The following is a 27,165-nucleotide window of genomic DNA, read 5'->3' as shown; positions in this document are numbered from 1 at the left end:
TTGTTCTTTGTTTTTAAAATGTGATTATGTTTTATGTAAGCACTTTAAATTAAATGGATTTTTTGTAAAGGTGAAATACAAATAAAGTTTGATTTTTGATTTGAGTCGTGGGGATAGGCTCCAGCAACCCCATGACCAACCAAAAGGGATTCAGCCAATTCAACAAATGAATAGATACGTTCCCATCGAGCATTTGAATGAAGGAAAAACCAGATGGTCAATTTTAAAAGAAACATGAACATTTTAAAATGAAATTGTACATTTGAAAAACTATTCTAAACTTGAAAGAAATATTGAAAATTTTAAAGAAAAACTGTATTTTTTTCAATTAATTTTTATTGAGTTTTACAAAAGATCTTTGGACAAGACACAGTTCCACGTTCTGTCCCACAGTTTCACCAGCAGGTGTCAGGATGTGCAGGGTTCATTTTGGCAGTTATTTCTGGGGTCCTAAAGAACCTCGTAGCTACCTTCCATTTAAACTCTCTCCACAGCCCAACCTTGGATACCAGGTATGCTTCAGTGAATATCTCCTCCCATTTTTCATCCCTGATTTGAGTGTCGATCTCAGATTCCCATCGATCCCGTATACTAGAGGTAGTATTGGTGCTTAAACTCAAACACGCTTCATAAAGCTTTTGCTATTGCATTTCCCTGTTAATAAGTATCTCCTCAACAGATGAAGGTTCCAGAACTTTCTTCCATTCTCCATGTTTTGTTGAGAAGCTCCTCAACTGGAGATATCTGAAGAAGTCAGAGGGGGGAAGCCGAAACCGACCTCTCAGCTGCTCAACGGAATTCAAGGAAAAAAGTCATTTAAAAACTTTAATACTTATTTGTATTTTAGACTTGAAGACTCAATTAAAACTGAGAACTGAAAGCAAAGAGAGAGAGAGGGGAAAAACAGTTGGAAATACAAACAAACATTTTTATTATTTGCCAACAGTTTTAGGTTTAATTTTTTCATTTAAGTTTTTTTATTTTCTTTGAAGTTTAAAATATTTTTCCTTTTTTTTTGTATTTTTAGAAACATTTTTGGGGGTTCGCAGGTTTATTTTTAAAATGAATGTGTAGAAACGTTATATGAGTTGCATATGAACACTATCTTTTCCAATTAGAGTTCAATAAAAATATCAATTTAAAAGTTATACGCTGCAAAAATAGAATTTTGTAAGCCCAAAAAGACCCTTGTTTTTATGAAAAATCTTTTTTTTCTGTTTCACAAGAACAATAATAATTCTAAGAAAGCTTTTCAATAGCAAAATCATTTTATTTTAAGAAAAAATGTTTTAGTGACCACAATTGTTCTCTGAAAATAAGAATTCTTGGTGGATTTTTTGCTGCTTATTTGAACCCTGCAGAATCTGAGAAATGATTTTCTTCAGAACTTTCAAAATTAATGCGACAATTTGTTTGTTTGTTGATTTTAGGTAGGACCAATTACAGAAAAAACAAAAGAAAAAAGCTGAAACAAAAACTAAAAAGAAGGAAAAAAGTTAATAAAACAAAAAAAAATTGTGAAAAAACCAGCAGCCAAATCTATAATATTATTCAAATTTTTATAATCTTTAAACTTATTTTTAGAGCTTGTTTTACACTGTAAAATGTGATCAGTTCAAAAGCAGAAGGAAGATTGAATCTGTCAATAAATAAAAAACTGACAAACATCAACAGAGACGATATTCTTTCCTCATTTGATTTTACTGGTGACAGCAGATACAATAATAGACATGGCATTCAAAACAACTTCTTCCTCGGATCTGGAGGAGTTCTGTGTTTGGCAGTAACATGATTGACAGGTCACGGAGCCAAGCGGCGTCCAGAACCTTCGTCCTGACTTCTGCGTTCAGCCCGTCTGTCCTTGATTCATCAGAGCAGGAAGCAGGACGTCTCCAGAGTCCGGCGGTGAAGTCCAAGTGCCCACGTTTACGTTACATTTGTTCCAGAAGTGTTTCTACAAGTTAAATCCACAGATCCAGAAAGAGTTTGTGTAGAAAGTGCTCCAAGCTGCAGAACTAAAGACAACCGAGGCGGCACTCATTTCATATTTACACGCTAACTTTACTGAAGACATTATTTTCATCGGCGTTTCTCTCACCAACGGCTTTTTGGAATCAACTGTTTTTCTGAGGTGAAGGCGCTACATTCATGTAGAGCTCGGAAACCTCCAGAGAAGACGGGATCAAGTCCACAACGATGCTTTTGAAGATGATAATTGATGTTAATGCTCAGTAATCAGAAACAAAGTGGTCAAACAGGGAAAACGACCTCACCTCAGGTTTTATTCATAAATAAATTCCGATAGGAAAAATTCTGTTTGAGTCTTTGTTTCCTAAATGTCTAATCCGCCACGGATTATTGGACATTAGTCTGATTATTGAACTCTGACTATAAAATGAGAAAAGCAGAAACCTCCAGCTTGAGCTTCTCTGATATCACATCTCAGGCTTTGACTGAAACGGTGCTCTGGTTTGACATCACATTCCCTCATTTGTCCAGCAGGAGGTGCTGTAAAACACCAAACAACTCGGCAGAGAAATTCTCCTCAGTGTTCAGGAAACAGTTTTTACATTTGACAGTCGGATCTTTTTTAAGAAACCTTACAGTGGTTCTTGCTGGAAGAACCCACTAAAGGTTTCAAACAAAATGATGAAAAAACTTCAGTTCAAGCGATGGAGAAGCTTGCAGGAGGACTGACATCAGCAGTTTGACCTGGAGTAGAGGAAGAAGAACAACCTCCCAAACCTGGAAGCTGATGCTAAAGATGAGCTGTTCCAAATCCCGACGGAGAGAAGCAAAAGGTGGGATTTTTAAGGAAATCGAAGCTTCTTTTAGATGGAAAAAGGACATTCAGACATTCTCAACAGGAAGGAGAAGACAGAACCAAAAATCCTCATTTTTTAAGATACTTGTCAGTTTGTAAGTTGGGTTTTGTGAGATCTTTGAATCATTTTAGCCGTCTAACTGCTGCATAATTCCACCTCTTGATTTGTGCATTTTCATCTCAGTAAATCCAGTGTTTCAGATCATTTATCCAGCGTTTTCTTTCTTTTTTTTAGGATAATTCCGTCCTACTTTTCTGCTACAGTGAAACTCCATCAGGATGGAACTGTCTTCAAGCCGTCATCGGGGGGTTTTCAGAGGAATGCGAGGGTGCAGCTCCTTCACCAAACAGCTGGACGTCTGTCATCACTGGAGTCCGTCTGAAGGAAGCAGGCGATGCGTTTAGGGCACGTTCGTCAAAACGGATTCTAGAGAGCAGAAACAAACCTTTGCTGCTGTCGGAGTCGGGAACCACGTCGCCGTGGATTTGACGCAGTTCTTTGTACTTCATCTCCACTTCCTGGAAGCATAAGGAACAAAAACGATCACGATCAACCAGAGAAAAGAGAAACAAACATACATGTTGACGTTTACTGTTTCTATTTTTTTTTCTTTAGCTTCATGATGAAACAGTTTTGTTTCATGATCTGAATCCTAAAAATCCGTAAATTACAGTTTAATAATCACTGAAATCCTGTTTCTTTTAGTGGTTAAATCGTTTCACACGTTTGAGTCAAAATGACTTCTGTTGACGCCTCCTGAGGAGCCGATTGGTTTAGTTTGTTAATAACGCACTTCTGTCTTATAAATACACTGTCTGGTATAGAAAAAATAAACCAAAGTAAAACAAACAAACCAACATTGTAGCAAATTGAAGAAATGAAGTCTCTTTAATGTGTCATCAGTGGAAAGCTCTTATTTTGAAGGAAGAATCTGCAGCTCTACTGTTGAGGTTTGATTCCTGGCTGGACACTTTACATGTCTCACATTGGGCCGAACGATCAACTCCTCATTGGTTTGTATTCACAAATAAATGATTTAAAATCACAAATGCTCCTAAACATCAACAGATCCACTTTTTAGGACCAAAATAAATCATTTTAAGACTCTCAGAGGCATTTAGCTAAAATGTGCAATTTTCTAGAAAAATGTAGATCATTTCTGGACGTCGTGGAGCTTTTGCTGCCTCATCCTACCTTCAGGTGCTGCAGGTCGGCCTGCAGGAGGCGCAGGTAGGTCATCAGCTGCCTGCTGAGGTTGGGGCCACTCCCCCCCGCCTGCGAAGAGGAGGACAGCAGCTTCCTGATGTCGATCCCCACGTCCACGTCAGCGTCGTCTTCAGCGGTGCTCTCGTCAGAGCATCCTCCACAATCCAACATCATAAAGCCTCCTGGATGGAAGTTAAAACCGGTTTGAAACGCCTTACAGAAGAAAACAGGTTTTGGACCGGCAACCCACCGTTCTGCTCTGCAGTTTGGAGGAGCCCTTCGGGTGCAGAAGGAAGCTGAGGGTTCTCTTTATCTTCAGGCGCTCTGTTCTCCTCACAGGCCGATGAGGCCGGAGAGGTGTTCATCTGAACCGCCCCGTTCGGCCGGTTTACCCCCTCTTCCTCCTCTCTGCTCCTCAAGTGAGTGAAGAGGATCTGCCTCAGAGTCGCCACTGAAATCCAAGCAGGGGGCGATTACTTATGCACATCTCCTCTCAGAGAGTCACATCTCTGCAGGAACCTACAGGTGTGCAGAGCCTCTTCAGCTTTAGAGGTGGGGAAGCTGAACTCCATGCTCTCCTCGCTCTGGATGGCGATGCCCTGGCGAGATCCAGCAGATTCCTGCAGCAGTCTCTCTGCCAGCTGCCCGTTCAGGAAGGCCTCCAGCTCTGCTTCGTCCACCTCCTCTATCTCCTCCTCTTCCTCCTCCCGTCTTTCCATGGCTGACAACTCCTCTTCCTCCTGCCTCTCTGCCACAATCAGATCCTCTTCCTCCTGTCTGTCTGCTGCAGTCAGCTCCTCTTCTTCATCTTCTGACTTCAGGCAGTCGAAAGGGTTGACAGGAGCTTGAACGTCCAGAGAAAGGCTGGCCTCTTTATCTGGAGGGCAGATAAACACATTCAAAATTTTAAAATTTCATTTATTCCTCATTAATATGATCCAAATTTCCCTTAAAAACCCAGTGTACACAACCTGGTTCCTGTTTTCTGCCCTGCAGTTCATCATCATTCCACTAGGGGACGTGTAAGAGTCAAGGCCCGGGGGCCGGATCCGGCCCTCCAGATCATTTTATTTTATTATTATTAATGACCTGATGTTATCTTGTGCTCATTTCTAACTTGGATCATTTTTACAAAATATATTTTAATTGACAGTAAAATATTGAAAGTTATTTAAGGTTTAAGTTGATTTATTCTGGAATAATACTCCTACCTTTTTATAATTCATAATTATGTTAAAAAGATATGGTTTTGAAGTTTTAAAAAATGCAATTCTGCTAGCTTTTTGGACTATTTTGGCATTTACTGAGATTTTTTAGGCTATTTTAAAGTTTGGCTAATATTTCAGCTACATGCTAACTGTATTGGCTAATTTAGGCTTCTTAAAAAAATTTTTTAGGCTATTTTGGAGTTAGGCTAATATTTACATGCTAGTTGTTTTGGCTAATTTAGGCTTTTTTTCTGTTTTTAGGCTCATTTGACATTTAGCTAGTATTTTAGCTGGCTATTTGTTCCTACAAATATAAGGATTGATTTTCAAAATAATGCTTCTTACGTTCCATCTTTTCTGCATAAATCATACAGATTTGTCATTGATTCACAACCTCATTCTGTTCTTTCTGATGATGAAATATCAAGAAAAGAGTGTTTTCTAGAACTAAGCATCCCATGGATGTGTGAAGTAAAATGTGAGGGACAGAAACTGCTTCAATGATCACAAACCTCCCTTCTATTTCTGCACTTCAAGCAGCTGTAGAACAGAAATAAAATCATCCAGACAAACAGAACTTTTTGTGCTGGCTTATTACAGTTTCTGTTTGGAAAAACTTGCTAAAAATACAAATCCGTCTTTTTTTTGTTTTTTCACACAATTTAAGCATCTAGAACATAAAAAAAATGTGAATTTCTTGAGAGATATTTCATCTTCAACTTATTCTAGAAAAGGGTTAAAAGATTTCACTCATTAAACATATTTAGGAGATTATGAATAAAAATAAAACGGTCCAGATGAACTGTTACTATCACAGGGATTGAAAAGAGGTTAATTACTTATTTTTTTATCCACTTACACCATGATAAAAATGTGTGGATCAAATTTGAGACACTAGCTAAATAAGAAGTTTTTCTTCTGAACTCTCGTTAATATTTTTGCATCTTAAACTAACATTGTTGTGAGCAAAAACGTACTAAATCACCCAACATATCATAATTGATGCTACATTTTAGTTAAAAAATTATATTGCAAACAAATGTTTTTGTATTCCAAAATCTATTCAAAACGTAGAAAACTCCTCAAACACCTGAAGTACTGATGCTTCCATTGGACACAGCGTCGGGCTGCGCGCTGGCTTTGGGGATCTTGCTGTTCATGATCTCGATAACGTCCCGCTCGGCTCTGAAACAAACCCTCACAGTGAGCACACAAACAGAGAGAAGTGAAGTTAGACCAGCATCAAACTCACTCAGTCTGAGTCCCAGGCGAGTCCCTGTGCTGAGATTTGGCCTTCATGGAGTCTGCGCTTTGCGTGATCAGATACTGCCACCTAAACGAGCAGAGATGATTGAGATACATAGAGGATTCTAAAGTTTCTGACATGGTTTTTAAAAACTCACATTCTCTGGTCGGTGACGGTCTGAGCCGTCAGCTCGTAGATTTGAGCTCCGTTTTCCGACATGGACAGAACGAAGAAAGACTTGTTGTCTGATGAGGACAAAAACATAACCAGTGTGACTCAATGGCGTAATGTTTAACGCTTTGGTTGACCCTTGTGGGTGGTGCCAAGGTGGGTCGTAGAGAGGACTGGCTGCATCTTAAAGCGAGCACAGATTTGTATGTTTTACACCGCCTGTCCTAGTAAGTTAGCGGGAAGTACTGGGCCTCACAATCTACGCTCTTTATTTCTGTCATCTACACAGTGCGCAGGAAAACATGAAAAATCTGACCAACACGCTTATTTCTTGTCTACTTCAAACATTGGCTGTATAAAGAGAACTGGACGGAGTGACTTCTCCCCCCTGGTGCTCCAGGCAGGAAGTACCAGCTGGTTCCAAGAAGCTAAAATCCCATAGACTTTCTCGGTCATTCTATTGGTCAGAATAACCATTCTTGCTCTGATACTCTTTTTAACAATATTATTTATTTAAGTTATAAACTATAAAATGTTTGAGAGATTCTTCTGAGCTTCTTTCATTGGAAGGGGTGTGGACTTTGAACAAGCTCACTCCTGATTGGTGACGGTGGTTGCCATAGAAACATGACTTAGACTGACTGGGATCAATCACTGTCGTCTGGTTCCAACACGGCAACGTCCGTACTGCGGAAAAATGGCAACTGCATTGGCCTTATTTAGCTGGAGCCGGAGGTAACATATTTTCTGTGGGTAACGTCACACAAGTTCTGTCCAGTTCTATGTATACAGTCAATGGTTTCACTCTTACTAACCGTTTTAGGCCGAGCTCTTTCCCTACGGCGTCTCCCTACCTCTACATTTAGCCCTCCAAACGGAGCGTTAAATAGCGTCTTCAAATTTGGATTTTACTACCACTTGATGACATCATCAATAGTCGGTGGTCAGCTACGCTAGCGCAGAGCTGCTAGTGCTCGGAAACACGGAATCCATCCGCTGTGAGGGTTAGTCCTTAACAAAACTATTTCAGACAACCCTGCCCCTCTAAATGCCCCAAGAAGTGGAGGGGTAGGGGAAGAATTTGGATTCGTGTTGTTAAAGTGTCCTCTACGACCTGTCGCCCGCAGTTCCCCATGAAAAATGGACACAAACATTTTCTCTCTACAGGTTCACTGAGTGACTAACAACCTAGACTTTTGGTGTGGGTCACCTGTGTGTCCTGCACAAGTTTGACCATTTGACACCCACAGACAGCCCGCACAGACAGAAATGTTAGTTTCTATTAGGACCCTGAAAACCCAAATGCTAACAGCCAGCGTCTGCCACCGTCACTGCTTGGATTTCTTTACATAAATGATCCTTAAGTGTTGAGGGTGAAAAGACTCTCCGGGACCGACGCTTTTACCGGTTGCCACGGGTCGGACCAGAACAGTGTTGAGTTTGATGACGGGGCTGAAGATGTTCTTCAGATCAGCAATGCTGGCCAGATTCTTCCCGTGCAGCTTGAGGACCAGACGCTCGTCTTGTTTCTGCAGCAGAACCATGATGTCCTCCAGCAGCAGAGTGTACAGCTCTGAAACGAAGGTTCAAGTCCGGGAATCACTCAAGATGAATAAAGTGATGAATGAGAATCTGCAGGAAGAACTTCAAATACATTTCATCAGGTCAGACAGTTTTTATCTAAACTCAAAGTGTTTTCAGACGGTTTTGTGCAGTAGACAGCTACCCACCCCCACCTTCATGGCCCCTGCCCCACCACTCCCTTCTGTCTTTTCCACCCTAATCAGGGCTCCACAGGACAAATTCACTTTTATTCAAAATGGAGGCTTTCCTGTTGATTTATCTCCATAGCAACCATTGTATTTTTTGGTTGTCTGGGCGTGACGAACAGATTTATGTAATTTTTTAAATAATCTGCAAAAGTACATTTTTGGATCTCCTTGACAACGCTCATATCATATGTGATATCATTTCGTTTGGTTTGAACCAACGATTCATGTGTTAAATTTTCACAATATTTCCGTCAAACATATGCGAGCAGCAGGAAAACGCCACTTTTGTAAGTTCGCCACTCTACCTCTACAAACTTCATTTAAAGATTTTTTTTCACATAGTTTCTCAATGATGCTCGAGGAGATTTGATGCTGTAAATTACAATTGGTTGGAGGAGTTTTTATTTGTAGAATGTACTAAAGATCACTTTATGGAGAGAAAGTAAACTAACTGGATTTGTGTGTAATTTTTGATTAGTAACTTTTGTGTATGTGTGCATAATTCTTGATTTATAGAGCATATAATACATTTTGTGCGTAACTGTGTGTACTTGCAATTGTGTATTCCCATTTAAACTTGAATATCAAATACAAAACACAATTTACAAACACACAACTTGATCTTACAGCAGCTTAACACTAGAATTCCTAAGTCTGCGCAAATTTGCGCAGGGAAGAGTTCCCCCCCCTTAGTCCGAGAGCCCATTGTTGTGTCATGGTGGGTCACTGATGAGCCATTAACTTGCCATGTATATGTTAATGCAGGATGTAGTACCTAATGTGTATTTGAACTAACAGGTTGTGTGGGGGTTGTAGTTACCTGATGCATGTGGACAAGTATTGGCTTTCCTGCTTTTACTCACATTTGAACTAAAGTTCCATCTCATTCCTAACCCAGAGTTCAATATGATGTTGCTCCACCTTTTGCTGCTATTGCAGCTTCAACTCTTCTGGGAAGGCTGTCCACAAGGTTGAGGAGAGTATTTATAAGAACTCTGGATCATTCTTCCAAAAGCTCATTGGTCAGGTCACACTGATGTTGGTGGAGAAGGTCTGGCTCTCAGTCTCTGCTCTAATTCATCTCAAAGGTGTTCTATGGTGTTCAGTTCAGGACTCTGTCCTCCATGTCTTTATGGACCTTGCTTTGTGCTCTGGTGCACAAAAATGTTGGAAGAGGAAGAGCCCGCTCCAAACTGTTCCCACTAAGGTTGGGAGCATTGTCCAAATTGTGTTAAAAATATTTCTTTCACCTGCAGTGAACAGTTTTGAGGTAAAAATAAAATTTAAAAGTAAAAACAAATATTTCATGTGGACTATTCCTGAGCGGGATTCGAACTCATGACCTTCTGAATGTGAGTCCGCAGCCATAACCACTTGACCGTCTAGTGGCGGAATCTGGAATGCATGTCAAACTTAAATTTAAACATGACATTCTGCATTGCGCAATCAGGAAGTCATTGTTGATGGTTTAAAGGCATTTGTCTGTGTTAAAAATATTTCTTTCACCTGCATTGAACAGTTTTGAGGTAAAAATAAAATTTAAAAGTAAAAACAAATATTTCATGTGGACTATTCCTGAGCGGGATTCGAACCCATGACCTTCTGAATGTGAGTCCGCAGCCATAACCACTTGACCGTCTAGTGGCGGAATCTGGAATGCATGTCAAACTTAAATTTAAACATGACATTCTGCATTGCGCAATCAGGAAGTCATTGTTGATGGTTTAAAGGCATTTGTCTGTGTTAAAAATATTTCTTTCACCTGCATTGAACAGTTTTGAGGTAAAAATAAAATTTAAAAGTAAAAACAAATATTTCATGTGGACTATTCCTGAGCGGGATTCGAACCCATGACCTTCTGAATGTGAGTCCGCAGCCATAACCACTTGACCGTCTAGTGGCGGAATCTGGAATGCATGTCAAACTTAAATTTAAACATGACATTCTGCATTGCGCAATCAGGAAGTCATTGTTGATGGTTTAAAGGCATTTGTCTGTGTTAAAAATATTTCTTTCACCTGCATTGAACAGTTTTGAGGTAAAAATAAAATTTAAAAGTAAAAACAAATATTTCATGTGGACTATTCCTGAGCGGGATTCGAACCCATGACCTTCTGAATGTGAGTCCGCAGCCATAACCACTTGACCGTCTAGTGGCGGAATCTGGAATGCATGTCAAACTTAAATTTAAACATGACATTCTGCATTGCGCAATCAGGAAGTCATTGTTGATGGTTTAAAGGCATTTGTCTGTGTTAAAAATATTTCTTTCACCTGCATTGAACAGTTTTGAGGTAAAAATAAAATTTAAAAGTAAAAACAAATATTTCATGTGGACTATTCCTGAGCGGGATTCGAACCCATGACCTTCTGAATGTGAGTCCGCAGCCATAACCACTTGACCGTCTAGTGGCGGAATCTGGAATGCATGTCAAACTTAAATTTAAACATGACATTCTGCATTGCGCAATCAGGAAGTCATTGTTGATGGTTTAAAGGCATTTGTCTGTGTTAAAAATATTTCTTTCACCTGCATTGAACAGTTTTGAGGTAAAAATAAAATTTAAAAGTAAAAACAAATATTTCATGTGGACTATTCCTGAGCGGGATTCGAACCCATGACCTTCTGAATGTGAGTCCGCAGCCATAACCACTTGACCGTCTAGTGGCGGAATCTGGAATGCATGTCAAACTTAAATTTAAACATGACATTCTGCATTGCGCAATCAGGAAGTCATTGTTGATGGTTTAAAGGCATTTGTCTGTGTTAAAAATATTTCTTTCACCTGCATTGAACAGTTTTGAGGTAAAAATAAAATTTAAAAGTAAAAACAAATATTTCATGTGGACTATTCCTGAGCGGGATTCGAACCCATGACCTTCTGAATGTGAGTCCGCAGCCATAACCACTTGACCGTCTAGTGGCGGAATCTGGAATGCATGTCAAACTTAAATTTAAACATGACATTCTGCATTGCGCAATCAGGAAGTCATTGTTGATGGTTTAAAGGCATTTGTCTGTGTTAAAAATATTTCTTTCACCTGCATTGAACAGTTTTGAGGTAAAAATAAAATTTAAAAGTAAAAACAAATATTTCATGTGGACTATTCCTGAGCGGGATTCGAACCCATGACCTTCTGAATGTGAGTCCGCAGCCATAACCACTTGACCGTCTAGTGGCGGAATCTGGAATGCATGTCAAACTTAAATTTAAACATGACATTCTGCATTGCGCAATCAGGAAGTCATTGTTGATGGTTTAAAGGCATTTGTCTGTGTTAAAAATATTTCTTTCACCTGCATTGAACAGTTTTGAGGTAAAAATAAAATTTAAAAGTAAAAACAAATATTTCATGTGGACTATTCCTGAGCGGGATTCGAACCCATGACCTTCTGAATGTGAGTCCGCAGCCATAACCACTTGACCGTCTAGTGGCGGAATCTGGAATGCATGTCAAACTTAAATTTAAACATGACATTCTGCATTGCGCAATCAGGAAGTCATTGTTGATGGTTTAAAGGCATTTGTCTGTGTTAAAAATATTTCTTTCACCTGCATTGAACAGTTTTGAGGTAAAAATAAAATTTAAAAGTAAAAACAAATATTTAATGTGGACTATTCCTGAGCGGGATTCGAACCCATGACCTTCTGAATGTGAGTCCGCAGCCATAACCACTTGACCGTCTAGTGGCGGAATCTGGAATGCATGTCAAACTTAAATTTAAACATGACATTCTGCATTGCGAAATCAGGAAGTCATTGTTGATGGTTTAAAGGCATTTGTCTGTGTTAAAAATTATTCTTCTTTTACCTGCATTGAGTAGTTTTGAGGTTAAAATAAAATTTAAAAGTAAACACAATGTTCTTGTTTTAAAATCTTTAAAATGTACCCCCCCATGTTACCAGATTGTCATTTATCGTATTTGTCTGTGTTAAAAATACTTCTTTCACCTGCAAATTTAAACCTTACAATCTGCATTGCGAAATCGGGAAGTCATTGTTGCTGGTTTAAGGTGATCACCACAACACTACTTTGAGAAGGGGAGGGGGGCATTGCAGCAGAAGCTGAAAGTTCCAGGAATTCCAGTGTTAAAACCATCTACAAATTCAAAAGGGCTCCTACACATACAAATATTTAAAGAGTACACAACAATCAGCTAGTACACACAGATATAACACATTTAGATCAGAGTCACAGGCGCACGAGGGGTTGTGAGACTGCTTTCATGATTTGTGTGTAGATGATGCGTTGAAATGCTGTTAAAATGCTGGGTCATCAGAGTTGACTTATCAGCCACTTTGAACTTAAATTGTGAATATTTTTTGGTTCAAACTTGTACATAATTACTCCAATATCTGTATCTTTTTTTAACTCTAGTCAATATTTGTGTTTTCCAGAAGCTGTATATCTCAGCTCAAATGAATAAATGATTGTAATCATCTGTAAATACTCATGTGTGCAGAAATAGATACCAATCGTCTTGTCTTTATTGACTTTCCAGGATAATGGCCCCTCATGCACCATCTTCTTTTTGGTCAGATCGAGGTTCTGGGTGGAGAAAAAACACACCATGAGGTGGAGACCCACAGAGATGATCATCAGCAGGACGTTTTCATGTCTTCGTACCTTCAACTCCAGAATCAGAGGGTTTTCACTCTGCTTGAGCGAGGAGAGGTCTAACCTGCGCTGATATTCTTCTAGCCGCTGTTCAAACAAAAATTACAACAGTCAGACTCAAATCGGGCTGCCACGATTAGTCGACTAATCAACAACCGAACGACTATTAATTACCATTTGACTATCAGTCATTAATTTATATTATATGGAGTCAAAGTGTAGTAAAGTTCAAAGTTATACTGGCATTATTCTAGCTTATTGGACTATTTTGGCATTTATTAAGGTTTTTCAGGCTATTTAGGAGTTTAGCTGATATTTCAGTTACATGCTAGCAATTTTGGGTAACTCAAACTTTTTTCAGTTTTTTAAGCTGTTTTAGAATTTAGCTAATATTTCAGCTGCATGCTAGCTGTTTTAGCTAATTTTGGCATTTTTTGTTTTTTTGGCAATTTTGGAGTTTAGCTAATATTTCCGTTACATTCTAGCTTTTCCAGCTAAGTTAGGCTTTTTTTAGGCTGTTTTAGAATTTAGCTAATATTTCAGCTGCATGCTAGCTATTTTAGCTAATTTTGGCATTTTTGGTTTTTCAGGCAATTTTGGAGTTTAGCTAATATTTCAGCTGCATGCTAACTGTTTTTGCTAAGTTAGCCTTTTTTGTTTGTTTTCAGGCTGTTTTAGAAATCAGCTAATATTTCAGCTACTTGCTAGTAATTTTAGCTAATTTTGGCTTTTTTTTGTTTTTTAGGCAATTTTGGAATTTATCTAATATTTCAGCTACATACATGCTAGCTGTTTTGGCAATTTTTTTTTTTTTTTGCTAATTTGTCATTTAACTAATATTTTAGCTTTCTATCAGCTTCAGCGTTTTCATCTATCAGCATTAGCATCTTCAGGAGCCAAATTCAGCTTATCGCAGATAATGCTAGTGTGAATATGTCTAGTTTTTAGTTAGTTTAGAACTAATGATTGTTAAGATGCATGCTTTACATCCACTTTATGCATGACCCGATTAGTTGACTAATCAGAAAAATAACTGTTGATTAGTTGACTACTAAAATAATCGTTTGTGGCAGCACTAGACTCAAACGATGCTTCGGTGTTTCATCCACCTGTTTGTTTTCAGCCTCCTTCACAGCCTGGTTGACGTGGTTGAGGATCTTCTTGCAACATTCTCCAGCTTTCCTGACTTTGTCTCTTTCCTCTCCCTCATCTGTTGGTTAAAAAAGTGTTAAACAACATAAACGGAGAGGGAACAAGCTGTACACCTGCTGGTCGTACCTGTGTACTTAGTAATATTCGCCAGCAGGAGGGGGTACTTGGTGACCCTCTGCATCTCCACAGGGATGATGTCCTTCAGCTGCAGCCGCCGACACAAACGGTTGCTTTCTGCTTCCTGAGTCCAGACAATCCAAAAAAGGAGGAGAAATGATGCAAAGCGAAAACATTTAATCACCTTAGATGACGAAAAAACTTCTCTGAGTTTGAGTCCCGCCTAAACTCACCTGCATGAATAAGTTAAACCTCTGGTCCTTCTTCTTCTTCGTCTTGATGAGCTCCAGAGCAGAAGGCTGGTTGCTGCAGAACGTTCCCACCGCTCGTTTCATCTTCTCCTCCTCCTCCCCACTGAACTGAGGTGAGAAACAAAAACCACATGAGGGAAGTCGCCCAACTTTCCCGCCAAACTCTGTCTGTCACGATCATAAACATCATCTCACCCATGAGAGGAGGTCATCGCCGATCTGCCCGATCACCGATGTCTCGCTGCGTTTCCTGATGGCGGCCATGTGTTCGGTTATAGAAACTGTTGGAGAAAGAACCGATCTCATCATTGACTGTATGTCAAAATGCAATAAGAATGTTATTTTTTAGTTGGTGTCATCTGGACCAATAGTCTCCAACTTCTGTTTAGGCCACGGATCGCTTTAATGTTGGACAATATCGTCACAGACGAGGCAAAAGTGGAGGTCCAACTTCTTTTTAGCTTCCAGCTTCCCTTAACTTTTGAGGGAAAATGATCGTCATCCTCTGTTAAATATCTCTAAACTTTCCTTGTTCACTAGATTTTATGTAGATAAATAAAAATACCTTAACGCTCTTTAACCTTTTTTCTAAATTCTGTTTGTCATTACGACGTTACCGTGCATCTGAATGATTTCCTCCAGGTTGACAAAGATCTGCTTGACATCTTCTGGCGGGAGGATGGCGTCCCTGCTCAGCCTCTGGCAGAAAACGCTGTCCATCACCCTCAGCATGCGCAGGTGAGCCCGCTCCGTGTAGAACAGCTCTGCAGGGAGAACGTTCGCCGTCACAAACTGAGCGCCGGCTCCGTCTCCGCCGGCCGGGTGGCCTGGGCCTCACCGTTGATGACCTCCTGCCGTTTGATCTCCTTCGGGGTGAGGCTCGCCAGGACGCCCCTGCTGACCAGCCTCTGCCAGTTCAGAGGGTCCTCTTCGGTCTCCGGCTCCCCGCCCTGGTCGTCCTCGCTCTGGGTGTCGGCTGAGCTCGCGGCACACTGAACATCCATCCGGCTGCAGGTTAAGGAAAACGATTATTTCAAGTTTTATGTTAACGAGGAGGAAAAAACTCATTCTGAGGAGCAACTTCTGAACTCAGAACCTGAATAAAAACATCTAGGTTTCCAGTTACTACCTGAAGGGCTCCTGATCGTCGTCCCGCTGCTCCAGAGTCGGGGCGCTGAAGTCAAACTGAGTGCTGGTTGGGCTGGAGAGGCTCTCATGGTGGTCGCTGGACAGCAGAGCTTCAGCCGGTTTGGACAGCAGGCAGATTGGAGACAAATCTGCAGGGAAAAGAAAAAGTTCAGACTCAACAATCAAGATTTGTATTTATCCTTTTCACTCCAAACGTTGAGAGACTGAGTTTTTTTTTTTTAAACCAGCTGAATTTCTGCCAGAACTTGAATTTTTTATGCTGTTTTAAATCTTCCTCTTTTGATGAATGTTTTTGTCTTCATGAAAGTGACGTCAAGAGAACAGATTTGAACTTCAAAGTCTAAAAGACTCAATATTCCTTATTAAGAAAATTCAGATTGTTTTTTTCTTTTTAATAAAACCACTATTTAATAATAATAAAAAAAACATTTTCACTAAAAGGACTTCAAATATTATAATTTTAATGCATAAACACCATTTTTTAAATTGGTTCATTTTTATTTTTCTTCAAAATTAGTCTAAAATATTTCAAATTCAAATAAAAATCCAGTTTTTTGGTGAAGTTAACTTTACTAACATAAATGTGAGCAGAGTTTATTATGCAAAGGGAAAAAACAAACAATCTTTTGCAGATAAAAACTTTAGAATCTATTATTTGAACAAAAAGGTCTTTAAATTAATAAGGACATGACTGTTAAAGTTTACAGTCAATCCTGGGAGTTCGTTCCTCCGGACGGAGTCTTACTGGAGTCGGAGTCTGGCCCGCTGGTGTCGGAGGCGGCGGTGGTGGGGGGGCTGTGCGCCACAGAGGTGCTGGAGGACACGGACTGGGTGCTGGTGTCCGACCCCTCGCTGAGCTGGTTGGCCCGGTTTCTGACGAACACGGCGGCGGAGGAGTCGGGCAGGTCGGGGACGCCGAAGGGCGACTGGGGGAGCTTTGGCGATCGCTGCTTGTTCAACTCCACCGCTTTTCCCACTGCTCACAGAAACACCAACGAAGAAGAAGAGTAACTTATAAATACGATGATTTTATTTCACACAGTTTAAAAAATTGACTGGAGTTGTTTTAATGTTGGCATATTTTTAATCCTTTATGTAAAAAAATATCAGATCAGATCCAAAAAAGCTGCCCAAAAAATCCTGACCATAAGTGGGAAAGTATTTGCTCTCCAAGTGTAATAACTGGTTGTACAATCCTCCACTGAAACAACTGCAGTTGACATTTGTGGTAATTGTCACTGAGTTTTTCTGGATATCTGCAGTGATGTTTTGGTCCACTGTTTGTTCATACAATGGCTTTAATTGACACTATAAACAGTAAAGTATCATTAAACAGACCAGGCTTAGACTAGACACAACTTTGTGATGCTTTTTGTGACTATTTTGAAGATTAAAGTTTGTTGTTTTGTACAGATTTATACGTCATTATAACATTATTTCTTAAATTAAAATTGATAAAACTTTATGATCTTGTTATCTTTAATATTTAAAAATGTATGAATAGATTAAATATGAAATGCCTTCGTTTTAATGAAAAGATACATGAAAAGAAAAAGCAAATTCAATCTAAAAGGGCATGAAGTATTTATTAAACCCAAACAAAGAATACTGCGATGTGTATCAGTATATGGAGTAAATAAATGGAATAATTTGAGCACAGAAATTAAAAACGCTACAATAATATCAAGTTTTACAAACGACATTAAAACACTATAATCAATGACTATAAATCTATCTATTATTAATAAGAACTATTTATCTCAGAGATATGGTTTTCACACTGGTTGATGTTGTAATTGTAAAATTTTGTTTCTTTCTTTCCCAATCTTCTGTTATTGTACAGCAAATCGGCAGAACGCTTTGTTTTTTTTTTACTGATTGATTTATTGATTTGTTAAAAGGGGCAGACAAAATATGTCTTTCTTCTTTCTGTCCCTTTCTCATTTTTATTTTTAGTTTCCATCATGTTTGAGTTTATAACTACAGTTTATATTTTATGTTTCTCCTATTAATGATTAAAAATTAAAATGAAATAATAATTAAAAAAAAAGTCCTGGAACTGAAAGCAACCCCAGACCATCACACTGCCACCGCCATGTTTAAATATAGCTCTGATGTATTGACTGTATCAGAGAACTGGACTGAGCAAGTGTGACCGTCATCCTTAGAAAATATTTTATTTCCACCAACAACAAAATTTAAGTGAATTTAGTCACCATTCTTTTGCAATATGAACACCGCCATGTTGGAACCAGACATCCTCAGTGAGCAGTGATTGGTCGGCGTCGGTCAGCTCTCACCAATCAGAATGAGTTTGTTAGAAGGCCACACCCCTACAACTTGAAATCAGGCTGCACAAAATTTGTCAACTAGACGTTTTGAACATTGGACATGAGAGCTAGCAGGCCCCTCCTACTTTCTGGAGACATTTGATTGGTCAGTTTATAACTTGAACTACAGAAAAAAAAATCAGATTTGTGAAAAAAAGAAAGGCATCAGAGCAAAAATACTTATTCTAACAAATAGAATGACAGAGTAAGAGCTGTTTACTTCTCTGTAGAAGTCTATGGGATTTTAGCTTCTTGGTACTTCCTGTTTGGAACAAAAGAGGGGAGGAGTCACTCTGTCCAGTTCTCATATTGAGTCAATGATCTCGTGTTAGTTTTTTTTAACAACTGTTTCTGTGATCCTGCTCAGCTGTGTCTTTCTCCTTCAACTCTCCATGGATCCACGTTTGTCCAGAAGCTTCTTTCTGACTGTGGGATCATGACCTCTGACCTGGACCGACTCCAGAGAGGCCTTTACTCCTACGCATCTTTGATGACCACGGATGAGTCTTTGTTGGTCGTTTCTTTCAGGTTTTCTCCATTTAATGATAAATAACTCCTATTGGTTTTCTGGAGTCCCAAAGTTTCAGAAAAAAACATGTTTTTAAAAGGGCTGTGAACTTTAACGCATTAACGAAAAATCCAAAAGAATTTTTATTAACGCAAATTAATTACACATAGCGAAGAAACAGTCTTGTTCAGTCTTGAAACAGATTGTTTGTGGGATAATTTGCATTTTTTCTTTTTATTTGTTTTTTGTTGTTCGAAAATAAAATGTGAAAAAAGAGCCGCATATTGTCATATAAAATGTACCTGGTTAAATATTGTGATTAATCACAACACAAAAGTGTGACTAATATGAATATTTTTTTAATCGATTAACAGCACCAATTAAAAATAGATGGTCTAAATGTGTCTAATTTCATATTGTGATTATTTACAGAGTGGTGAGCAAATAATGTGACAAAAAAAAACATTAATCGCAATTAATTTTTTTTCAAGTTTGCGATTAATTAGTTAAATATTTTTAATCGAGTCCCGGCCCGAGTTTTTAACCTTTTCTGACTGCAACATAGTTCTGTTTTTGTATATCTTTAGATGGCAGCATAATACGTTTATTTTATACATTTAATAGTTTAGCAGATCTGGGTTTAAAAAAGAAAGAAAGTAAATTTTATAAAAGGTTGGCTTTTTGTTTTAGCAAAAATTAAAACTTTTAAACTTTCATCATTTAATTAGCTGGTGCCACCACTGTAAACGAAATCATGAAAATGGTTCTTCGCCGCTCTGCTTTCATAAAGTTTGGTGAAGCCGGAGGTCCTCCTTACCTGACGTGGAGTCCACTTTGCTCAGGCGGCGAGGCGGGTTCAGGATTTGGGACAGGAGATGTTTTTCTGGTCTTTTCACCTTCAATGAAACAAAAGTCCTGATGAGGTCAGAGAAGTTCGGGGTCATCTGTGCACGTGTGAGGAGGAAGAACGGGGCTGCACCTTAATCTTGGGTAGAAAGTTCATGAGTCCGCGTTTATGTTCCCGAGGCTCCTTCACTTTGACTCCCAGGTGCTTCATGTAGGTGAGAATGACGTACTGCATGGTTTGGCTTTAAAGAGGAAACATAAACATTGAACTTTTGTTGTTCTGCAAAGGAAAGATGCAGCTCTGAAGGCTGCAGTCATCTGATGAGGTACTTCCTGCTCTAAATTTAGACTCTTCCCTGTACGGTTGAGCATGTGGTAAACCAGCAGAACAGAAACTAAAAACTTCTCTTTATCAGATCAAACTCCCTCTTCTCACCACTTCTCCTCCTCTGTGGGCTGTGAGGTCATCCTGCAACAGAACAAACTTCATGAGTCACAGAAAACGTCTGCTCGTTTCCGCGGTGACGTCCACACTCACAGAATATCCTCGATCTTGGAGAGGATGCGCTCGGCACAAGAGCACTCCTTCTCCAACGTCGGCTGCTCCTTCTCGCGCTCCGAGTCCAGCCTGGACAACTCGTCCTCGGCCAGCGTCAGACCCATGCTGCGCTTCTGCCTGCAACAGTCCACGGGCCGGGTCAACGAGCTGCCCAGCGGGAAAGCGGTGAGGAAACTTCCCGCCGCCGTTACCTGAAGTCTTCCAGGTTTACGTGAAGGTCGGACAAAAGTGCTTCCTGAATGGTCAGAGTGTACTGTCTGCAGAGCTCCTCAGGAATCAGCTCCAGCCTTCGCTTCTCTGCCACACCCAACAAAAACAGTCAGCCGGACTATCAGAACCAGACTCACCAGAACCAAATGACAACTTACAGCCCCAACCATTGACTGAATCTGAGAACTGGACTGAGTGAGAGTGATGTCACCCATAGAAAATGGTAAATTCCGGGTCCCGCCAAATGGATCAATGCAGTCAACGTTATTTTCACAATACAGATGCTGCCATGTGTCAGTAAGCAGTGATGAGTCCAGGTCAGTCTGTGTCATCGTTTCTATGACAACCACCAAGTGGAAGTGAGTTGGTTGGAAGGCCACACCCCCACCACTTAAAAGACGGCTACCTCCGTCAATCAAATGCTTTGAACGTTAGATGTAGGCTCCACCCACTTTTATTGAGAGATCTGAGATCTACAGAAAAGATGTAATGAAAAAAAGTTAGGTTTAGCCAAAGGGGAGGGGGTCAGTGAGTCCAGTTCTCATATACAGTCAATCGGCCAAACGCAACATAAATCCCGCCTACTCTGGATGCATTAAATTTGATTGGATTTCCCAACACATTCTCACTCCAAACTCATCAAATATGCAAGTATGGTTGGGGCCCCCTTCACTTTTGACATTTTGGGTGTCCCCAACTTGTGGGGCGAAGGGGGCCCCGAATCATATGCCCATATATGACTTTTTATCTATTTATTTTCTACACTTTAAATGTGTAACTTTTTTTGTTTTAATACTTCTTGTAAAAAAGTGTTCTTGAGGGATTCTTTAATACTTTACCCAGTTCAGCTGCAACCGTTTCAGGCACTTGTACTTTCAGATTCTGGAAACAATAAACAGAATTCAAGACATGAACCATCTTAAGGATCAGTGATGATGAATCAAATAATGATGAAAACAAAAGAAGAGAGTCCGACTCACGGCTGATCGATCCACAAACAGTGAGTGGAACTCTAAGAAGAAGCGTCGAGTTTCTTTCGAGCTGGTTTGCTTGTGCATGTCAGCATAAAGATAACACAGCTGAGGAAAAGACATGATGTTTAAGATTACTGACATGCACATATAGAAATGTAACTTTGTGTTTTACTGAAAAACAACATAAAAAAACAGACATCTAATGATAAAAAAAAAGATTTAGAAACGGTGTTCCACAAGGCCCTATCCTGGATCCACTGCAGTTAACAATAAAGCAAAGACTATTTATTGTTGGATTGTGTTATGACATTTGTTTTGACATACTTATGAATATAAAGCCAGAAACAGGATGAATGTCATGACGTCCCATGTACAGATGAAACCCATTTTCAAATCAATAATCCAAACACATCTTCCTCCTTTAAACCTGTTTATTCCTGTTCAGGGTCACTGGAGGCTGTCCAGCTACCAGGTGAGGTACATCCTGGACAGATCCCCAGAAATCCACACCTGAGGGACAATCTAAAATCCTAAGTATATAACAATATTTTTTGAGCAAAAATGTCTAAAAAATACAATTATTTCCATCAATTCAAAGTTTGACCTCCTTATTTTAAAATGTCTGTATCAATGTGATGAGCCTGTGGCTCTGCAGAGGCTAACAGAGGCCAGGTTTGCTTTTATATCTGTTGGGTTCGGTGCCTCTTAGATTTTCTAGTAGGTTCTGCTCAGGCTTTTCCATGGTCATTGAATCCTCTCATTTAGTGGAGTGGGCAGGTGCCAAGTCTTGTTGGAGAGTAAAAACCAGCATCTCCACCCATCTTAACAGAGAACGCCACAAAGTTCTCCAACTTTCTTCCTCAGGGGCCACATTTGACAGAAGTGCCAGACCAGGAGCAAATTGTGGCGTGTTTTGGTAAAAGAAATAACACAAGATCTGGAGTTTTATTTTGGAGTTTTAATTTGAAAACTGCGGTTTTTGTTCTCATTTTAGTGCCAATTTCACCAATGAGTTGAAAGACTCAAACTCAGAGAAATTCATCTGAAAAATGACTGTCCGCCTTAGAAATCCCTCATGAATATCTGAAAAGCAACAAATCTTCAAAGACTACATGATTGAAGAACTTTCTGTGCCTGAACAAAGGTCAACATATTTGTAGTGGGCGCCATCTGTGGGGAGACACTTGAACTGCAAGGAAAATAAAACATTAATACAGGTAATTAAAATAATTTATTCCAGTTTGGTGGACCAGATTTAATAGTCTAACACGCCGTAGGCAGGCTGTAGTTTGCCCAACCCTGTGGTCTTCAGAAAACACAGTGGACCTTTACCAGTTGAGGAGATCTGGAAAACCGCCCATTTCTTTTTACCTTTGCACAGGTAAGCTGCAGTTCTATCTGTAAATGCTAACCGTTTTCCTTTCACTCAATACCTTGTTAATAGTCTTGGATGCAGCACTGTGAACAACCAGGTTTTTTAGCGATTGACCTTTGGTGGCTTACCCTCTTTCTGTCTCAGACTGAGACATTTAAAGGTTCAGAAAAGCAGTTTTTTCAAGTACTTTTAGCAGATTATGGTATAACATCACAAGTTTCCAACAAAGATTTTTTCCCAGTATTTTAACTTTCTTGACATAAAAACTCAAAAGATTTCAATCTGTGTTAAATATTACTATATAAAATACTAGTTTCACATTTTAAAACAACGTCCAAAAGGGAATTTGACAGTAATATAGTTGTTTTTAAGATTTTGCTGTGATAAAAGAGCAAAAAAGGAAAAATAAAATAAAATAGCTTGTTTACCAATATGAACTATTAGTTATATTTAAGGAAATAAAAGCATTCATGATTAACCCATCCCATATTTCCCCTGAAATTCCAAACACATAACCTGAAAGATTAGGATCAGCTTTCTGGATGCTTAACATACCAGAGGGGCGGGGTCAAACTGGGACACCACGTGATGGAGGAAGACCGCCAGGTGAGCCGGTCGACCCTTCAGAGAGTCGATACTCTGGAAGCAGCTGCACTGTCCGCTGATCTAAAGGGACGAATTCCATCATCAGACGAGAATGAGGCAGAGATGTTTGTCTGAAATACTCGAGAAGGTCTCCTGTGTACCTGCTCCTGCTGATAGTCAAAGTAATCGTCCTCTGCTCCAATAATTTGAGGGTTTAGGAGGTAGGGGGGGCTTCCAACGATGCTATGTGCACTGGAATCCTGAGGGGAAACAAGGATGAGGAAGGTGAAGATGACAGATAAAAGCTGGTTGTTTTGTGATGTTTAGCTGTGACTAACTTTTAGTCAATCATGTTAGTTAATTAGTTTGGAGAGACGAAGGTCCTGCTATGAGGCTTTACTTTAAGGGACAAAACTTCAGACTCTTCCATCATTTACATTTTTTACACCTTAAAAATGTCTGTTTTGTCAAGAAGCTTCTCATCATTACAAAGTCATGCTTGTGATTTTATGACGACATTACAAACATTTTTATTGATTCTTATGACGTAAAAGTGAATTTTTTTGGCTACCAATAACTTTAAAAGTTTGGTTGCTTAACTGGTTGCCATTGAGACTCAATGGGATCCAGGAATTATATGGAATCAAATCAGAATTTGCTTTAAAGTGAATGAAAAAATGTGAAAAAAATGATTTTTGGAAATTGAACTTGAAAGTATAAAGTGTAGAATAAATTGAAATTTTAAAGAAAAAAAAAGAAATTTGAAGAAATATGGAAAACTGTTACCAAATAAGAAAACAGTTTTTACTACAGGGTTCCTACACATTTGTTCAAGTTAAATTTAAGAATTTTTAAGACCTTTTAAGACCTTACATATGAAAAAATAAAAAAAATGTTTTTGCTTAATTTCCATCCCCATGAATGAAGGAAAAACAAAATCCTTGTCAGTAACAGAGTAATGTAATCAATTACAGCTCAAATGTCATTGTTTAAACTACAATTACTAGACTACAGAAAACCTACATTACTTTATTACTCACATGTCGGTGCAGTAAGACTATCGGTGACTAATAAACAAAATTTGTGTAAACAGTTGGCTCTGACGGCTTTAGGTTAAAGACCATTGTGTGCTAATCCAGTTTCAGATTGCTCAAAGTGAGATTAAGAGACTATAAACATGGACAAATTCGTACAAGCATTCTGCAACTGGACATATTCAAATATTTCAATTTGTTGAGAACAAAAGCAAATATTTATGTGATTATTGTCTTAAGAACTTGATAAATGCAGGGAATGCACCTCCTTTTTTATCTACTAATTTCAGTGTAAACATCTTCATCCTCCTCTGAACAATCTTCCTCTGAAATGTTCTTTTTTCAGGGACTTTTCTAATAAAAGTTAATTTATTTCCTGCATGCTTCACTTCTATCATCGCATTATTGTTTTATTTTGAACTATAAATCACAATTGTGTTAAGAAACCTTTTATTGTTTTTTTTTTGTCCCGTTGAAAACTGACCAACAAACAAATCAGCCTCCAACTTGCACAGAAATACGTCTACTAGACTGTGAATGAACTGAGCGTCCCCGGAGAACAAATCAAACGTACCCCATACGAAGCGCATTCATGTGTTTGTTTACAGAAGATACAGAATTGGTGGTTAGTTTTAGGGGAGAGAGGGACGTACATCCCATTTCGTAGCGATGATAAGACACTAAAACCACAGAGACGCTAAAATGCTGAGATAAAGTTTGTCTGGTTCACAGTTTTAGCAGCATCAGCCTGAAGCTGATTTAATATGAGAGTTAAAGCAGCAAATACACAGAGTCGTGCATACCTCCACCAGATCTTATACCCGTACACAGGGTTCTAAATGAACCTTTTTGGTTATTAACCAAGATGGCCAAAGTCTACTAGACAAACGTTTCTATGGATAAATCATTTATGTATTTCCAAGCAAAACATTTTATTTCTTTATTTTCAGTTGATGATTAATGTCTCACAAATAAACAAAAACAACTAAAAATAATTCATAATACTTTGTACCAAAGCAGCAAAGCACCAAAGTTCATTGATGACGTGCTGGATGCTCACAGATGTGGTCAACTTGTCTGTTTTTCAAGATATTTTTTAAAATAGTTTCGGATACATTTATTTTATGGAAGCGTACTGCATTCAATTAAAAAGTAAGACTTCCCTTTTTTAATGCAATATGTTTTTATAAAGATAAAAAGTAGGGATAATAGGGTTATCCAAACCCTAACCCCAAATAATTATTTTAAAGTAGTTTTTTTTTCAAGAATATCATGCACAGAAAAACACGTATATTGAAGAATATGTAACGTTGTGTGTTCTTGTTTTGTCATTTCAAAGAGTAACAATGACATGGAGCCAAAAGTGAGTGTGTTTGTGTCGGCTGAAATCAATGTGAGCAAATGCTAGAAATTACCAGTGCACCTGAATGCAGCAATAGCGAGCTCTTGATGAAGTGCAGAAGTTCCATGCAGTCCCTGAATGCACCACCAGCAGCTGTGAATGTGAGGATTAAACACGCAAAATCCGCACAATAAAGTCTGAATGAAATGTAGTGAACTAACTCTGGGATGGATGTTTGTGGTGGCCAAATGGGGAGGGAAGGTAGATGTTTAAAAATCATGGTTGAGTTTGAGTTCCCTGTAATTGAGGATGAACAATGCTCCACCTGTCAGTGTCTAGTGACTTCTTTCTACCCGCCAAAGTAAAGTTTTACTCGCATTTGGCGGGTATTAATCTAGAGCCCGTACACACTGCTCTTTTTTTTTTTATTTTTGCTTTTCAGTTTTTCCTTGCTCTTCGCTTTCAGTGCTAAATTTACAGTTTTGTTTCGTTTTTAGAGTTGACCCTCTATGTATGTAGGGGTGGGGAGTGGAGCCCATTGGCTACTGGAACACGATTGGTATATATATATATAAATAAATAATTTATGTCATTTAGGTTTTTCATTCCAGAATCACATTTGTGTTATTGTTATTTAGAAGCTCTTTTTTATTGCTTCCATAAAGTCTTTCTTTTATATTCCGGCAGCTCAGTTCGTTCATGCTGTCATGAGAAGCTCCTCCCATCCCAGCACTCCATCTCACTGTGTCAGGAGCGTCTTCAGAGTCCGGCGACGGGCAGAAGTCCAGGCCGTCTCTCCGGCTGAAGTCCGGACTGTGACAGGGCGTCTTTCTTTTCCTCTCTGGAAGCAGCCGGCTGTTGGTCTGACACACAAACACACACATGCATTCGTCTGCATTACCACAGCAGAAAAAAAGCCCACCAGCAGAAATTGATTGTTTAGTCTGCTGCTGAATTCTGGGAAATCCCCCAGAGAGCACAAAGAAGGACCAATTAATGTTTATTTATGGAGGCTGCGATAAAAGCACAGTTATTACAAAGAGGTTTGTGTAGTAATGAAACGCTGGTTTTTGTCACAGTCTGATGTACGACAAAAAACCCTCTGGGAGGGTGAAGGATCGGCATCATGTCTTCTATTAAAATTGCTATAAACCTTTAGGGCATACGTGTCACAGTACAGGCCCGGGGGCCGGATCCGGCCCTCTGGGTAATTTTATCTGGCCCTCCGGGTAATTTTGTTTTAGTGTCACTAATGACCCAAAGTTATTTTGTGCTAATTTCTAACTTGTATGATTTTGACAAAATATATTTTTATGGAGAGTAAAATATTGAAAGTTATTTAAGGTTTAAGTTGATTTATTCTGGAATAATATTCCTGCCTTTTTATTATTCATAATTATGTTAAAAAGTTACGGTTTTAAAGTTTTAAAAATTGGCATTCTTTGGAGTATTTTGGTTTTTACTAAGATTTTTTTAGGCTATTTTGGAGTTTAGCTAATATTTCAGCTACATGCTAGCTATTGTGGTGAAATTTAGGCCATTTTTTAAAGTGTTTTAGGCTTTTTTGGAGTTAGGCAAATTTTTACACGCTAGCTGTTTTGGCTAATTTGGAAATATTTCATTTTTTTAGACTATTTTAAGTTTAGCTAATATTTCAGCTATATCCTAACTGTTTTGGCTAGTTT

The 27,165-nt window shown here is 39.0% G+C and overlaps 1 protein-coding gene across 2 annotated transcripts in view; it reads right to left on the bottom strand.

The window, feature by feature from the left end:
* Positions 1 to 1,682: 1,682 nt before the first annotated feature.
* Positions 1,683 to 27,165, bottom strand: part of LOC112140915 (rho guanine nucleotide exchange factor 12) — a 51,790-nt gene continuing 26,307 nt past the window's right edge. For both annotated transcript variants that reach the window (XM_024263940.2, XM_024263945.2), the window contains exons 8-36: positions 26,224 to 26,343; positions 23,266 to 23,364; positions 23,075 to 23,185; positions 21,151 to 21,249; positions 21,010 to 21,052; positions 20,152 to 20,257; positions 19,940 to 20,077; positions 19,838 to 19,870; positions 19,535 to 19,643; positions 19,373 to 19,451; positions 16,463 to 16,693; positions 15,698 to 15,845; positions 15,407 to 15,576; positions 15,186 to 15,332; positions 14,764 to 14,849; positions 14,551 to 14,676; positions 14,327 to 14,441; positions 14,158 to 14,258; positions 13,058 to 13,135; positions 12,904 to 12,979; positions 8,062 to 8,229; positions 6,643 to 6,730; positions 6,492 to 6,572; positions 6,330 to 6,424; positions 4,555 to 4,908; positions 4,282 to 4,482; positions 4,020 to 4,213; positions 3,271 to 3,343; positions 1,683 to 3,203 (exon numbers count right to left, since the gene is read on the bottom strand). In XM_024263940.2, coding sequence (XP_024119708.1) covers positions 3,190 to 3,203; positions 3,271 to 3,343; positions 4,020 to 4,213; positions 4,282 to 4,482; positions 4,555 to 4,908; positions 6,330 to 6,424; positions 6,492 to 6,572; positions 6,643 to 6,730; positions 8,062 to 8,229; positions 12,904 to 12,979; positions 13,058 to 13,135; positions 14,158 to 14,258; positions 14,327 to 14,441; positions 14,551 to 14,676; positions 14,764 to 14,849; positions 15,186 to 15,332; positions 15,407 to 15,576; positions 15,698 to 15,845; positions 16,463 to 16,693; positions 19,373 to 19,451; positions 19,535 to 19,643; positions 19,838 to 19,870; positions 19,940 to 20,077; positions 20,152 to 20,257; positions 21,010 to 21,052; positions 21,151 to 21,249; positions 23,075 to 23,185; positions 23,266 to 23,364; positions 26,224 to 26,343 — 3,483 coding nt within the window. In that variant the 3' untranslated portion in view covers positions 1,683 to 3,189. The remainder of the gene's footprint in view (positions 3,204 to 3,270; positions 3,344 to 4,019; positions 4,214 to 4,281; positions 4,483 to 4,554; positions 4,909 to 6,329; positions 6,425 to 6,491; positions 6,573 to 6,642; positions 6,731 to 8,061; positions 8,230 to 12,903; positions 12,980 to 13,057; positions 13,136 to 14,157; positions 14,259 to 14,326; positions 14,442 to 14,550; positions 14,677 to 14,763; positions 14,850 to 15,185; positions 15,333 to 15,406; positions 15,577 to 15,697; positions 15,846 to 16,462; positions 16,694 to 19,372; positions 19,452 to 19,534; positions 19,644 to 19,837; positions 19,871 to 19,939; positions 20,078 to 20,151; positions 20,258 to 21,009; positions 21,053 to 21,150; positions 21,250 to 23,074; positions 23,186 to 23,265; positions 23,365 to 26,223; positions 26,344 to 27,165) is intronic.

This window comes from Oryzias melastigma, linkage group LG14 (assembly GCF_002922805.2).
Source record: "Oryzias melastigma strain HK-1 linkage group LG14, ASM292280v2, whole genome shotgun sequence".
NCBI classification, from domain to species: Eukaryota; Metazoa; Chordata; class Actinopteri; order Beloniformes; family Adrianichthyidae; genus Oryzias; species Oryzias melastigma.
Note: the sequence above shows the minus strand (reverse complement) of the source record. Positions and strands in the feature narration are given on the sequence as shown.